We start from the raw sequence: 15,423 nt of genomic DNA, 5'->3' as shown, positions 1-15,423 counted from the left end.
TGGATAAGTTTAGATAGAGTCTTAAACAAGGTTTTAAACAGAGTTAAACTATTAGTCAAATAAAATGTGTAACTACAAGCACCGTTTAAAAGAAGGTCCTCTGCTCTGAGGGGAAACAGAGAGGGCAATGACAGTATCTCCACTCACCTCGTAGACATTTAACTGGCTCTGGCCGCGACACAGGTCTTTGTAGCTGCTGATGAATTCACCGATGAAATCGTGGCTGGAAAAAAAAGAAAAAAACTGCATCACATACTGTTCATTCAGATACGGGAGGCACCACCCTGAGAGGGAGAAGATAAAAGTAGCTGGAGGAATTACACTGCAGCCACTGATACACAGTTGGAATCTGTATTATAATCAGTTAATGGAAAAATCTATAGCAATTACGAGGAAAAGATTATGAATGTGATGAAAATGTAATTTATGAAGGAGTAGAAACTTCATAGAGACAGTGGTGCAAGACAGTGGGGAAAATTTCATAAATGACAATCCATTACCTCCCGTCTCTGTCCCAGTCATACACCTCCACCTTGATTGTCCTGTACAACATATCAAAAGAGAGGATTTGTGTGTGTGTGTGAGCATATTTATGTAACTACCTAAATGTCCTTGAGGAGATACTTCACAGAGATCATTTTTGAAATGATGCAGCAAAAAACAGGCTATTAAAGCGTACTAAATCAATAAAAGCGAATCTGCTCTGTGTATTGCATGCAAGAGATGCAAATGGTTGTGACTCCAGTCTTCCCTGTGTTTTTCCCTTTCCCCAGTGTCCCTTGTGTGTTTTTGTCTGTGTGTGTGCTGTGGGGGAGGTGCTTATTCACTTTCCCTCCTGGCTCCCGGTTACCTACTTATTACACACACCTGCCTCTCATTAAGCTCATCACGTCGCAGTGTATCGACCTCGGTTCAGCTATTCATCACCAAATCGTTTTTCTGCTGTAATAACGCGCTTCAGGCTTCTCGCATTACTTTGTGGTTCAGTATTTCCTTGTGAATTTTTTCCTCATGTGATTCTCCCCACCTAATTATGTTTCTTCTTGTGCTTCAGGACCACACCACTCCGCCTGCCTGCTTGCTCTCAACCAGCTTTCCACCAACCATTTCATGCAAGCCACACCATTCCTACTCACTCATCCACCCAGCTCCGGTCTCCTCAGCCATTGCTAAGTCCTCTTCTCTTGCCTTTGCCTAGCTGCCTCTCTGCTCGCTCCATCTACATTCCCCTTTCAATAATGCATTTTTTTTAAATTCATCTACTCCAGAGTTTGTGTCTGCTGTGAGGTCCAACCCTGCAACATGATAACATTTCTGAGGATCTAATAAGGGTGATAAAAATGAGTTAGAAGCTGGACTGTGCTGCAGACCGAGACAGGTCAGTTTTTAAAATACATTAGCTATAATGAAAATCATTTAACTGAGACTGAGGTTGATACACATCCACAAAGCATATGTGATTTCTGTCAGTCTTTCAACCAAAAAAGCAAAAGAAGTCTTTTTAGAACGGATTGGTAAACTGCCCTGAAGGATTTTAATGAATTGTTTACAAGTGAGTTTGTGTTTCTCACAGAAGAGAGAGCAGGTTGATAGAGTTGCCAAAGGTTTGAGTAAAGCATTTCCCTGCACATGCCAAAGATAGAAAGCTAACAACCTGGGAGGGAGCATATTTTGCAAGTTCCCAAAATAAGTTGGAAGGAGAGAAACCAAATAAGTAAGCCTGAGAGAATTCAGTGAGAATGAGGAAAGTGCTTCCACTCTTCTTCTTGATCTGACGGAAAGATGAGTGGATTGTCCCCCCCACCCTTTCAGCTGCTGTCAATCATGTGTCAATGGGTCCAGGAGGAGGCAAGGTGATGGAAGGCTGCCCTGTTATCCTGACTTGAACTCAGTCCACCTGCATCTAATGTATTTCCCCTCTTAACAAACGTGTGTGATCCGTGTAGTTCAGGGAGAGATAAAGAAAGTATTGCACTGTTAATCTGTGTTAAAACCAGTTGCTTTCTCCCTCTAAATACTGAGACAACATAAGACCCAGTCAGCCATTTTTTTTTCTGAGTCAGAGTGAAAGAATATTCAAATCATCTTCGTACTCTTGACTACCAGGCAAAAAAAAACTAATGTGTTTTGACACTCAGGGCCAGCGTGGCAGATGATTCCCCAGTGATGTGTCAGTCAACATCAATTTTCTCTAATGTCATTTTCTCGAAACAAATGATGGGGGTCATGAGTGGCAATGATCAAACCAACAGGTGATGATGCAGGGAATTAGTTCCTGGATCAATTCTATTTCGTCTCCTGCACCCCACTGCATGTTGGAGTGGAAATGGGAAAGAATTCCCTTTCTAAATGCTATTAGAGCCAGATGATTACAACAGATTTGACAGATTCACAAGAGCCGAAAGACGTGACTAAAGAGAGGGAGTAAACACGATCACTCGTGTCTTAGATTTACATGGCCACGGAGGAAATATGAAAAGCAAAACAAGAGGCTTTTCGCTCTTCCACTTGTCTCCTTCTCTATGCCTTTTGCTCTGGACTCTTGTCTCTTCTTTGCCTCTTGTGAATGTGTCCTTTTTCCAGGTCCTTGTGGTGGAGGTCTTTCCGGATCCATATTTTTTATATAATTTTGCAATCTATCTACCAAATATTGTTATTCTGTTCTTCCATAGTGTATTTACAATATTTGTGTTTCTGTCTACTTGAAATCTATTGTCCTTCCTGAGGTTTGTTCCCTTTCTTATATTTTTTAGGATAGAGGGTGTCCTATGTTGTACAGATTGTAAAGCCATTTGAGTCCATTTTGAGAGTCATATAAATTAAATTGACTTGAAAACATTTAAAAGAGCAGAAGGAAAATCACAGTGGCTGCATAAATAATCTCCATTATTTATAAAGTACAAAGGGCTTTTGATTTGACAAATGCCTGAGTCAAATAATTTGAAAGCCTCAAAATCATTGCAAGTACTCTGGGTCAAACTGCAATTATTTAAGATCATTTAAAATGCGATATGTTGAGAATGAGAAGATTTCAAATTGCCCTGGCTCTGCTGTGGGAAAGAACACGTCAAAAAAACAAACTGTAGATATTTCACACAAAACAACCCTAAATTGGCGTAGATTTATCTGGCCATCAAAACCCTCAAAAGGAATCACGCATTTTTCATGCTTCCACTCCATCTGTCTGACCCAATTAGCTTCTCCAGGCAGGTGAGCAGAGCTGCGATCAAAGTGAAGAACCTCTGTTGATACCCAGCGTGTTGCAGAGGGCGAGGTTTGACATGTTCTTTGACGACTTCTACACACTCTCCTGGCTGCCTGGGTCTACACACTTTTGTGCTTATGCACACACACACACACACACATACACACATAGCTGGGCTCCTCCGTTGTTCCAGCCACCTGTCAACATCTATAGAATGACAAGTACAGCCTCGCTTTCTCCCTCTCTCCTCTCATTTTTTATTTTTTCCTGCCAAAACTCTTTCTCCTCCTGAGGTGTCCCGCGAGGCCCTTTGGTCTGAGGAGATTCAGATAAGATAGGATATGCCACTGGAGCAGCCAATTTTCAGAAACTTAAAATGCTCTGAAAATGCTCTTGCCAGTCGAGGGCGAATCAATGAACATCCAGGCAAAGGAAGCATGTATTCAGAAAGAGGCCTATAATAATTCCCTACTTCAGATGGAGAAGTAAAACAATGGTAGAAAATCAATGGTGTCTAAATTTGAAGCACCCAAGCCATTTTTAGTACACCACATATTGAAACTCTGCATGGTTTTGATCGCCGCTGGAAAATCACACTCCCATCTGAGTATGTGTGAGTGTGCACCACACTTTATCGTACATGATCATTCATCCTACCTGTCATAGTCTCCGTTGCAAAGCGCTCTGACAGGGATGGAGAAGGGCTGCCACACAGGGTTCAGCGTGTTCTTCACCACTTCAGTCTTGTGGCAGATGGTGAACCTGGAGAGGCAAGTCAACAGACATATTAAATCTTAAAAGACTTCTTCTCGCAACACTTTGCTTGTCTGTCTGAACTTATCTTTATGGCTGCAGATTTCAAGGGATCTCAATCTAATTCTCTTTACCTTGGTTCCCTTCCTCTTTGATGTCCACGCCCTCCTGCCTGTCTTTGATAAGCTAAAATGAAAAACCCACTGAGAAGCAGAAGAAAAAAGAAAACAAACTCACGTGCCATCCTCGTTGCTTCTGTAGAAGACCATGAAGGGGTCTGACTTTCCAAAGAAGTCCTTTTTATCCAGTTTGTTGGCACAGAATTGCATGGTGGCGTAATCCTACAGACAGAGAAAAAAAACGGAGAATCAGAGAAATGAAAAGACAAAAAAGTAAAGTAAAAGTAAAATCCATGCTTCTGCCTCTGTTTGCCTCCTGTTGTTTGTTTATACATGCTGTGTGCCAAGATATAAAAGCACTGAAGCACCAAATAAAAGCAAAGTGCTGACTGAATTCTAATAAGGGCACTGCGAAAACCAGCCAGTGGGCTCTAGTTTCCAAAACCTGCAAATGCATTCATTACCATTTCTTTATTATGCAACTCCTGCATAACAACAGTGGATGGGATAAGGGATATCAAATTGAAAATACCTTGTTGTGCTGAATATAATCATACTAACAGTATGAGACCATGCAGAGGCACAGAAATGGATTCTAAAACCCTGCACATGGAGGAGGGGGGGTTGTGTACCAAAAGGATGTAGAGGGTATGAGTGCAGCTAATGATACATTAGAAAGGCTGGTATTACCATAATTATACTCATTTAGGCAGCATTTCAATGTGCGCTGCCATTATAAGGACAATAAGCATTCTCCATAATGCTCTTGGTTCCAGATCGTCTCCCTGTGGTCAAGGTATTAGTGTGCATTGTGTAATAATGAGGGTGCACAGGGGGCACAGACTGGACAGGTTAATGTCCACATCAGAAGAAACTCTGCAAAGTGTTCCCCATCCCTGACAGCCTTTATCTCAATGCTGCATCTGAGTATTTTTTGAAACCTTTCGGACCTCCAACATTCCACATATGCAAGTCAAGTGTCTCATCATCATATCTAAATGCGTGAGATGTGACACCAGAAGAGATTCAGAGCCTTCACCTTGCAAAAAGAAGAGCTGCCCTCCTGGGCTCTTAGGTTTTGAAGTGCAGCTATTAGATCTGAATCAGCACAGTGCTGGGCAGGGCCTCTATCGATTACTTTGACCCACATCAGTGTGGTGCGCTCTGCCTCTGAGCAGCCTCTCACTAACCCCCATTATACCACTTCATGCCTTGGCCACAGCCACAACACAGACTAGCCTCTTTCTCTGAGGCAACCGCTGAGAGAAAGATAGATGCCGCTGCGTAGATATGTAGTAAAATAACTCTCAAGAGTATTTTCCTGAAAATTCAGCTAACTTGATTATTGCAGTTGTTTCCCATCATAGTTTATGGTTCCAATCAACACTGTGAAAATGTTGAGAGAGAAAGCAAAGAGCTGCTTAAAAAAAAGCCACTGGTGGCTAAATGAAGCCGGGTTGTTGTGTATCTACTCTACTGTCATTCCCTACTATCATTTTCAGTTATTATTAGTATTTTCTAACAATCCTACAATGTAGGTAGAGCGCACATTAATGGAAGATTGTTTTTTTCCAATTTGTGTAGTTGGATACGGATCAGCCAAGTAACAGAGCCATCCACTGCGCAGTTTGTACCTGAGATGCGTCAAGCTCTCCCTTGATGGCTTTTCATGAGAACATCTAATTTACCAAGTTCCCACTGTGGCTCATTTTGTAGATTTAAAAAACCAACACATCATGTTAGAGGAGTTTGCTGAGGTCAGTTATCCAAGCACTTAAAAATACAGGCATCCTATAACTGTCCTACTTAGCCCTGACACAGCCTCTACAATTACACCATCATGGCAACACAGTGACTTGAGCCTTCATTAGGTAACAGATAACACATACCCACTTTGGTGCCTAAGCAGTGTCCTCTCATTAAGTGGGGAAAAAAGGCAGAACATTCATTTCAGCCACTGAGGTTTAAGAGCAGCAGGGGAATAGTGAGTGCAGTCTATATCCGTCTTTCCACTTTTCTGCTCTACCAAGATATCGTTGTATGGGGTAAGTGGCAGAGCAATTCACACCATCACTTTCAGAAAGTTGGACTGGTCGTTCAAGGATTACAAAGCAAACCAGACAATAGTTCAATTCAGGTTACGCAAGCTTATGGCATCCGCAGGATCGCATACTGTAATGAATCACAAAATGAATCATGAGTCAGAGGATTTTATTAATCAGAAATGAACACAATTCCTTTGTATGCTTCAGCCATCACTCCACTCATTTGCGTGTTTGTCTAATATGGCCGTAAGCCTGTAATGGAATAGATGGTTATGATCTGAGCAAATAAAATTAAAAAATGGGTCTTTTACTGCTGTCATATGTAAAGTATTGTGTGGTTTGCTTAGATTTAAATCAGCCAGAGCTGTGGCTGGACCGTGAGGAAGATTTGAGAGAGCCAGCCGATGCTTGGCATGTCATATGTGCCAGAGATAACGACAGCCAAGAGGAAGCCTTTGATCCATTGCAGAGGCTGTTGCTCTTTCTAATGATACCTGGCAAATCCTCGACGAAGGTGAGAGCCAACGCGCCTCCTGGTTAACAGTCCCTGCAGAACCCAGTCGATTCTCACTCTGCTGGTTTCAGTTTCCCCAAACAAGAGTTGCAGTGTTTACTTCAGGCAAAGCAGCAACTCTGCAGACTCCATTTATTGGTCACAGGTGGATTACAGAATAAACACCATCCACATGGATGGTAGCAATTCCAAACTGCTACAATTCACAGGTGTGGGACTTGTACTGACAGCAGGGCCTTCAGACTAACAATAATATGCCATTTCTCTCAGTTTCCTGTTCTTTACTCAAACCTGAGGTATTTCCAATCAGGGTCAAATTCTGTGTAAACAGGGCAGGTCTGGAGTGACATGTCAAGCCAGTGTCTCTCTAATTGAGTCTGGGAGAAAGGAAATGGTCATTTGTACCAGTAATGATCATTTGCATTTATATTACAAAACCGCTTCTTGAAGTGGTGCTTTGCAATGATTATGCTTACTCCTACCATCGCAGATTCAGTGCATCTGATGACTCACAGAAGCCCTCGAATGATTGTGAGCAGTGACACTTCAATCCAGCAACGAACAAATCAGTAATGGTTATCATGACAGTTTTATTATCAGCATGGCTTATCTGTCGCCCTCTAAAACTGTTTAGTTGTCAGGAAATTAATGACGCTATTAGTAAAAAAAAAATCAAGCACAACTACTGTTAAACCAGGTGCTTCTTACTCAACATGTATGACTGGGAGTTACAGAGCTTTGAATAATTAGATGCTTACATGCATTAGGATATTGTAAAACATTTAAACAATAGTTGCAGCTCAGTGGCTTTCTTAATAGCCTCAGAGGGAGGCCAGTTGTACTGGCCGATAAGTCTTGCTTCTTTCTCCTGCTTGGCTGGCAGCAGTATAATGTGATTATTTACTATCTTCATTTAGCAGTGTGGCGAGAAAGCCAATGGGCATTAGTGGACAGAGGTTATTAATGCCGACTCATAGATTAACACACCACCCATAGAAGGAAATGCCTGTTTTAGTGATTGGAATGATGCCAGGCTCATTAAAAAGCCATTCAAACTCACAGCATATTCACTGTGTACACAATTTCCCAATGACAAACACAATTGCATGGTGGCATGGCATATCCTGTTGGTTTAGTTGGACGGTTATGATATAATATATCTTACTGAAGTCAAGGCTATTAAACAGCCACTTCACTTCAGCAGGCTTGTGAACATTGCTATACATGCATTGTGTTACCATACATCACCATTTCCCCACAGTGTGTCACATACAATTTCACAGTGACATGCCATAATCTATCGAATAAAGTAAATATGTTTTATTAAGCTCTAATGTGCTGTTGTTAAAGGGCCCATTTCAAAATAGATCAGAGGACATTGCAAAACATTTATTATGAAACCTACAGTATAATCAAATTAAAAAAGATACTGGTTAAAACTTTTTAGACTTACTCTGCAGTTTCCCAGCTCCTCAGCGGACAAGATGATGGTCCCACATTTCTTCCCAGGTATGCCACTGTGAAAACAAACACATTTTATTCACTCTTACAACAACAATTGTTCACAGCAAAACCATCCATTCAATAAATGTGAAGGTTTGTGGATTAAGGCAACATTATGTAGTAATTTTATCTTAAGATAATAGCTTCTAAATCATGATTTTGATGTTAACACTGACTTGTAATAAGGTGAATGGCGTCATGGCTACAAAGAGACAGACCGGGTAAGAGCGGGCAAGAGTTGATATCGGACTGGCTTTTACTCAGTGGCTTAAGCTAAAAGTCCTGAAAGTTTGCAGGACAGATGCCGAGCTGGCCTTCTTGCTCTTGGACTAGTAAGTAATAACTTATTAGCTGGCTTGCTATGTCTTGTGTTGTTGCACTTGCTTAATGTTTGGCTCTGTTAGCAAAGTTTTTGACATGCAAATCATAACAAATGCATTTACAACAGCAGTGGTTTACACTCTAGGGAAACTGTAGGGGCAAAAAAACACCAAATCTTACATAATATTGCTTTAAATGGCATTGAGAAACACTATTAAATTCATGCAATGTAGCCCACAAACTGCATATACCTCTTATCTAAATTTCTGAACCAATGTTGGTGAGTCTAGTTATCTTGGGGTTATCGTGGGGTTCGTATTACAGAAACTTCCTAATCGGAAGATCCTATCCTAACTGCTTGGTAACCACAGCAATAAGGCCATTACAGATTAACAGTGCCGTAAATCTTAAATAAACTCTAATAACTTTAGGATAACTGTTAAGCTGTCCTAACTTTATTTGTCCACCAGGTAGTGTTTGCTAACTCGTTTAAGCTGCTCTTTTATTGCTTTTACAAAATCAAAAAAATGTCAACAGGTGGGAACTTATTGATTCTACCGATGTGTTTGATGACAATAGAAAGGCTGTAGGCGATGTAACGCTAGATAATGTCTCATAACATAATCTGAAGGCTTGATGTAACAAAAGTATCCTAATGCAAGATTTTGATAGAAGGAGATCGTTAAAGTCAAATAAAATACATAAAAAACATGATGACATTAGCCAGCAGCCTATTATTTTTACCTTCATTATTAACTTTCCCGAGAAGAGTACGGGTTTCTGCCAGGATCAGTGAGGGAGCACAGGAGGAGCCCGCACTGGTTTTCCTCTGCTCTCTGGATACAACAGCTGCCTTTCTCTTTGTATCACTTGTAAATGGACTTATTGACTGGGTCCGCTATTTTAGCCCACTCACTCTCGCCAGAGTTAAGCATTACTTGAATTTGGATTACTCGAAGGAGGTTACCAACACCTCTAAGTCATCTGATTTTAAGTTCAATGATAGTTTGATTCATTAACAAAACTACCGCAAAAGATTAAAAGCCTTTAGCTCGCGTGATGAGAAAAGTGGCATTGGTCGCTAGGTATACATAAAAGTTGATAACCGATGTTGGATTGAGTATTTAGGATTTCCTAACCTGAGATAAGACAGGATGAAGTAAGATAAGATAGGATTCCTAAAGTTAGTTAGGATTTGCTTCTGTAATACCAAATTGGGAAAAATCTAATCTTAGACTCTTCCTATCTTAACTTAAGACTTAAGATAGGAACTTTCTGTAATACGGCCTTCATTTAAATCAACCGGAGCTGCAGCTGAACTGTTCTGAATCTGAGCGAGACTCCACAGTGTTCTCACCTCCTGTATGCCATTTCCACAAGAGAGCATACCGGACACTTAAATAATAATAATTAGAACGATTAACATTCATAAGACTTTTTCTGCTTTCACACTTTACATTTCAGGCTGATAATGTGGGGTTTTTTACATAGAAATTACAGCTTTAATACAATAATCCATTACAGAAGGGCAAAGTGGCATTAGAGTGACAGTCTGACAACTCTAATGAGCACAAAATTTAGTTTCACCGCTGTAGACTGAATCAAAATAAGTTATAAATACTGACTCTTGAGGGTTTTAGTACAATGTGGAATAAAACAGCTGAAACAGAAAACTCATCTGATCCCTGTTTGCCAGCACCACATTGAGACTTTAAAGCTCTGAAAGTCTGCACTTGTTTACTGCTGATTCCCGCTTCAGCAGATGATCAAGACGTATCATAGCACACAAGAGGTTCCCTGCGTGTCTGTGTTTCAATGCATCACCTCTTCAGAAGCTTGCCAATCCGGCGCAAAACAAAAACACAGACAACTTTGCTCCAGAGTTTGTCCTAAATGTTATTTGGCTGTATTTTCTGAAGCGGAACAAAATGAGATTTATTTCGATATCCAGTCTCGCCCACTATGCATCCACTGAAGCTGTGAGGAGAAGGCAGAGAGCCCATTCCATCCGACCCAGAGCAAGACAGAATATCTACTTTCCAATCATGCAGCAACACATAAGCTGCTGACACTCCTGTCATCTTTTTGGATAAAGAAGGAAATTACACAGGAGTCCTGCTGTGGCCTTAGCAGGATGCCAATCATTAGAAGGTCAGTCTTGCTGCAGATCCTCATCAAGCTGTGACAGTTGATCTGACTGGCAGTTACGCTGGATTCCATACTGCTAAATGGTAGGCAGTCTCTGACAACGGCAGAAGACAAAAATGATCTAAAGCACAAACCTACAATGGCTGAACATACAGCAATTGGTTGACAGTAATGACCAATAATCCCTTTAAACTGACTAAAATGAGATCCAGTGATTGGTAAAATATCAGCTCCAGACAAGTTAAGATGCACCACCCTGCTCAAATCTCTGCTGCTGAGACGAGAGCCGGTACCAAAAGGGCAATGGGCTTTTAAATTAGGCATGCATTATTGAGTGCAGCATTTTCTCTGGCAAAGACTAGTTAACTTGAAGAGCAACCAAGCACTGAATGGATAAATACAGTTCCTGTCTGAGGCACATGAGTTCCTTTTTATTGCCCAGATTGACATATTTTCTGCTGGTTCTAACAGCTTCTGTAGTGAAATGTGACTGCTGCTGATATGAAGTGTCCTGCATCAAGAGGCCTCAGCACTCATTCACTGAGGGTTTCTTAGTGGGAAAACGCTTTGATGATGAAATTATGTGAAATGCGCTGCTGTGGTCCTCTTTGCTGCACTATCTGCTGTGAACAAGGCCTACAGTGTAACTGCTCTAAGGAACGGACAGGCTTTAATCAGTTGGTCATGTAAAATGTGTCATATTTATTTCCACTGATTCTGCTGCTACTCAAGCATTTGAATATTCACATAACAGTCAAACACCATAAGGGTATTTTGTTATGTTTAGCAAACAGGCAATCCCCAGCTAACCATCTCATGTCAACAAAACGATGTGACAGCATCGATGTATCAGGTTACATCATGAAAGACATGTATACAATATGTTTTTAGTCTTTTTTTCTGTATTTTGCCACAACTTTGTCACATAAAGCCAATTTATTCTTCTGCGTCAAGTCTACAACATCGTGAGCATTTACACTTGTGCATTGGTGTCTGCGTCTCTGCAATTACACCGACAAAACGCTAGTTAGAGGTGTGCTTTCTATTTTCCACTGTCAGCTGAGCCAGCTAACTCCCCCCCCCAATGAAAATAATATTCATGGGCTCTAGACTTTCCAAATGTTATTGGACCAAATGGATCAAGTACTGACGGCGAAAAATTTTCGCAGAGGTTGTGACAAAAAAAAATGTACCACTGTTTTATAGCCGCTGGTTGGCCACTAGTAATAAATTGAAGAAATTGGCTTTAAAGCACGGAGCACTTCCTGGGGGCTTGGAGGAAATGTGATGCTACCAAACCAACCAATCAAATTTCTTACAGCCTATAGACATTTGTGGAGAGGTGTGGCAGAGATTCGACACAGAAGTACAAATTGGCCTTAAGGCCCAATCTCAATATACAGATATATATGTGTACATCTGTAGCTAAGGGACAAAAAAGTAGTATTGACCAATCATGTTGAGCTTTAGTTGCATGCAGGTAAACAATCTGTAAAAAGCAAGAGTCAGAACACCATGGCCGAAATGCAATCTCTGCATCTCTCTTTAGCTTTTAATCAATCTTTTTAAAGATGTATCTGCATTCAAATCGTCTTCAGACAATAGCCAAATGGTTCTGAGATTGCTATTTGGACTGTAAACAATGACTGACGCATGGAAGTGGAACCTTGTCCCAAATATCTGCTGGCCACACTAGAAGATAAGTACATTAGTTACGTCAGTTGACTTAAGTTGAATACATTATGTTGATTTTCTCTCTAACATTCATTTATTAAATAACACACTGTCTGCACAAAATAAGTCAGTAGAGACTAAATGGCATGAAATGACACTTAAATAGCAAAACAGGCATTGTGATTACCTGCAAAATGACTTAAGACATGACGGTGTGTTATTCATATGGTGTTTGATGATACCAGGCCTGGCGGAGATATGTACTCTTGTGCACTCTTCTAGTTAATTATAAGTTGGTGAAAGTTTAACTGAGGTTCACATCAACAGATGTAATTTTAATAGTTACTGCAAAGTTGTGTTTGAAACACAGAAGCAAAAACAGAATGGAACATGTGTTAATATCAGCTGACATTTGGTGCTTAACACCACTGAAGAACAGTGTAGACTCAAGCCGTGCGACTGCTTGAGTCTACATTACTGTTCACTCTGCCCTCAGAGGCTATTACAGAAGTTCCAAGTACACCTTGACCTTAGCTCTACTCCTACAGTCAGGCAAAAAGTTCCACTTTAACACAATGAGTATTAGTCCAATAGGCATACCGCAATTTACTAAGCAAATTAATTTAGCCCAGAGGAGGATCCCTTTCCATTTTGGATACAACTTGAACTTTCTTCAATAATGTCAACACTGGCAGCTTGCCATGCTCCTTAGCCACACTACTGGGAAGGCAGTAAGAATAGCAAAAGCATTGGTATATTGTACATTTCAACACTTTCATTCTGTGCCACAGGGTCTCAAATTATGTCAAACAACAAAGGACTGAAACATGGATTAGATTTGTATGCAATGTATGTATGTAAGGTCAAGTACAGTATCTCACAAAAGTGAGTACACCCTCACATTTGTGTAAATATTTGATTATATCTTTTCATGTGACAACGCTGTGGAAATGACACTTTGCTACAATGTAAAGTAGTGAGTCTACAACTTGTATAACTGTGTAAATTTGCTGTACCCTCAAAACAACACATCACACAGCCATTAATGTCTAAACCGCTGGCAACAAGTGAGTACACCCCTAAGTGAAAATGTCCAAATTGGGCCCAAAGTGTCAATATTTTGTGGCCACCATTATTTTCCAGCACTGCCTTAACCCTCTTGGGCATGGAGTTCACCAGAGCTTCACAGGTTGCCACTGGAGTCCTCTTCCACTCCTCCATGACAACATCACGGAGCTGGTGGATGTATGTACATGTACATGTTTACATTCATGGTTCCCTCAATGAACTGTAGCTCCCCAGTGCCGGCAGCACTCATGCAGCCCCAGACCATGACACTCCCACCACCATGCGAGACTGTAGGCAAGACACACTTGTCTTTGTACTCCTCACCTGGTTGCCGCCACACACGCTTGACACCATCTGAACCAAATAAGTTTATCTTGGCCTCATCTGACCACAGGACATGGTTCCAGTACTCCTTGTCCTTAGTCTGCTTGTCTTCAACAAACTGTTTGCAAGTTTTCTTGTGCATCATCTTTAGAATAGGCTTCCTCCTGGGACAACAGCCATGCAGACCAATTTGATGCAGTGTGCGGCGTTTGGTCTGAGCACTGACCGGCTGACCCCCCACCCCTTCAACCTCTGCAACAATGCTGGCAGCACTCATACGTCTATTTCCCAAAGACAATCTCTGGATATGATGCTGAGAGTGGAACCTGTCCTGTTTAACCGCTGTATGGTCTTGGCCACCGTGGTGCAACTCAGTTTCAGGGTCTTGGCAATCTTCTTATGGCCTAGGCCATCTTTATGTAGAGCAACCATTCTTTTTTTCAGATCCTCAGAGAGTTCTTTGCCATGAGGTGCCATGTTGAACTTCCAGTGAGCAGTATGAGGGAATGTGAGAGAGATAACACCAAATTTAACACACATGCTCTACATTCACACCTGAGACCTTATAACACTAACGAGTCACATGACACCGGGGAGGGAAAATTGCCAATTGGGCCCAATTTGGACATTTTCACATAGGGGTGTACTCACTTTTGTTGCCAGCGGTTTAGACATTAATGGCTTTGTGATGTTTTATTTTGAGGGGACAGCAAATTTACACTGTTATACAAGTTGTACACTCACTACTTTACATTGTAGCGAGTTGTAACAAGTGTAATTTCTTCGATTTTGAAAATACATCGATTTGCATAACGTGCATCAGCTGGTCACTGCACCCGGTCAAAAGCAGGAATTCCCCTGGAGAACAAGCTGCAGCTAAGAAACCTCGCCTTTGACCATCTAAAGTTTGGAAGTATTTTAGACAGGGACAGCGTGGCGCTCTGTGAGCTTTGTAAATCAACTCGAAGCGCTTTGTCAAGATGGCAGCAAGACAGAACCGCGTTTACTTTTGTCCACAGACAAGCACAAAATACTAGTGTTATCAACACAATGAATGTGATTCTGTAGTAGTCACTTAAAATTGATTTTCTAAATGTTTCCTCATAGCCACCTAGTTAAAAGTAATTTCTGCATCGCTGTTGTCAGGGTAAGGTAACGTTACACCTGTGGTCTAACTAACATTACAGTTGTTGTTGCAGTCTGTAAATTGTCTAAGTTATTTTTATTTATTTGCCAATGATTATCTTACTGCATATTACCCCAGTGATGAAATAAATCCATGTCATAACCATTTTAAGTTGTAAGTAATGTATTTCAGTAAAAATACAGACTCTCCAGTTCAGGGAAAGGGCTGACATACAGTGTTTAAATTAATCAATCATAAATTAATGTATCATAGCAATCCTTTTTAATTTGACGTTCAGTATTTTTTCTGATCTGACAAGTAGTGTCTGTTATTATTATTATCATATCACAGCAGTGATATGGAAATTAGACACATTTTTAAAAATGACACTCTTATGATTATTCTAGTGTCTTTAATGTCTCTTTTTTAGGATTATGACTGAATAAAACTTTGAATTATTAATAGGCAAGGTTTTTATATTTACTTTTGGATAAATTAATTGTTATATTAATCAAGTATTATATTATAATATTAATAATATTATATTATATATTATAATCTTAAGAATAATCATAAATAAATTAGTCGTTAGATGAATCTACTAGTTGAATAAAGTTTTGTTA

At 40.5% G+C, this 15,423-nt stretch overlaps 1 protein-coding gene across 6 annotated transcripts in view; it reads right to left on the bottom strand.

The window, feature by feature from the left end:
- Positions 1–15,423, bottom strand: part of cpne5a (copine Va) — an 83,841-nt gene that overhangs the window by 30,145 nt on the left and 38,273 nt on the right. For all 6 annotated transcript variants that reach the window (XM_038723577.1, XM_038723580.1, XM_038723581.1 and 3 more), the window contains 5 exons: positions 8,090–8,153; positions 4,196–4,299; positions 3,863–3,967; positions 501–542; positions 148–223 (listed from right to left, as the gene is read on the bottom strand). In XM_038723577.1, the coding sequence (XP_038579505.1) occupies positions 148–223; positions 501–542; positions 3,863–3,967; positions 4,196–4,299; positions 8,090–8,153 (391 nt within the window). The remainder of the gene's footprint in view (positions 1–147; positions 224–500; positions 543–3,862; positions 3,968–4,195; positions 4,300–8,089; positions 8,154–15,423) is intronic.

The sequence above is a fragment of the Micropterus salmoides genome, unplaced genomic scaffold (assembly GCF_014851395.1).
Source record: "Micropterus salmoides isolate LMB-PRFRI ecotype aquatic unplaced genomic scaffold, ASM1485139v1 Ms_hic_scaffold_16, whole genome shotgun sequence".
Classification (NCBI taxonomy): domain Eukaryota; kingdom Metazoa; phylum Chordata; class Actinopteri; order Centrarchiformes; family Centrarchidae; genus Micropterus; species Micropterus salmoides.
The sequence above is the reverse complement of the archived record's forward strand: the minus strand, read 5'-3'. Positions and strand labels throughout refer to the sequence as shown.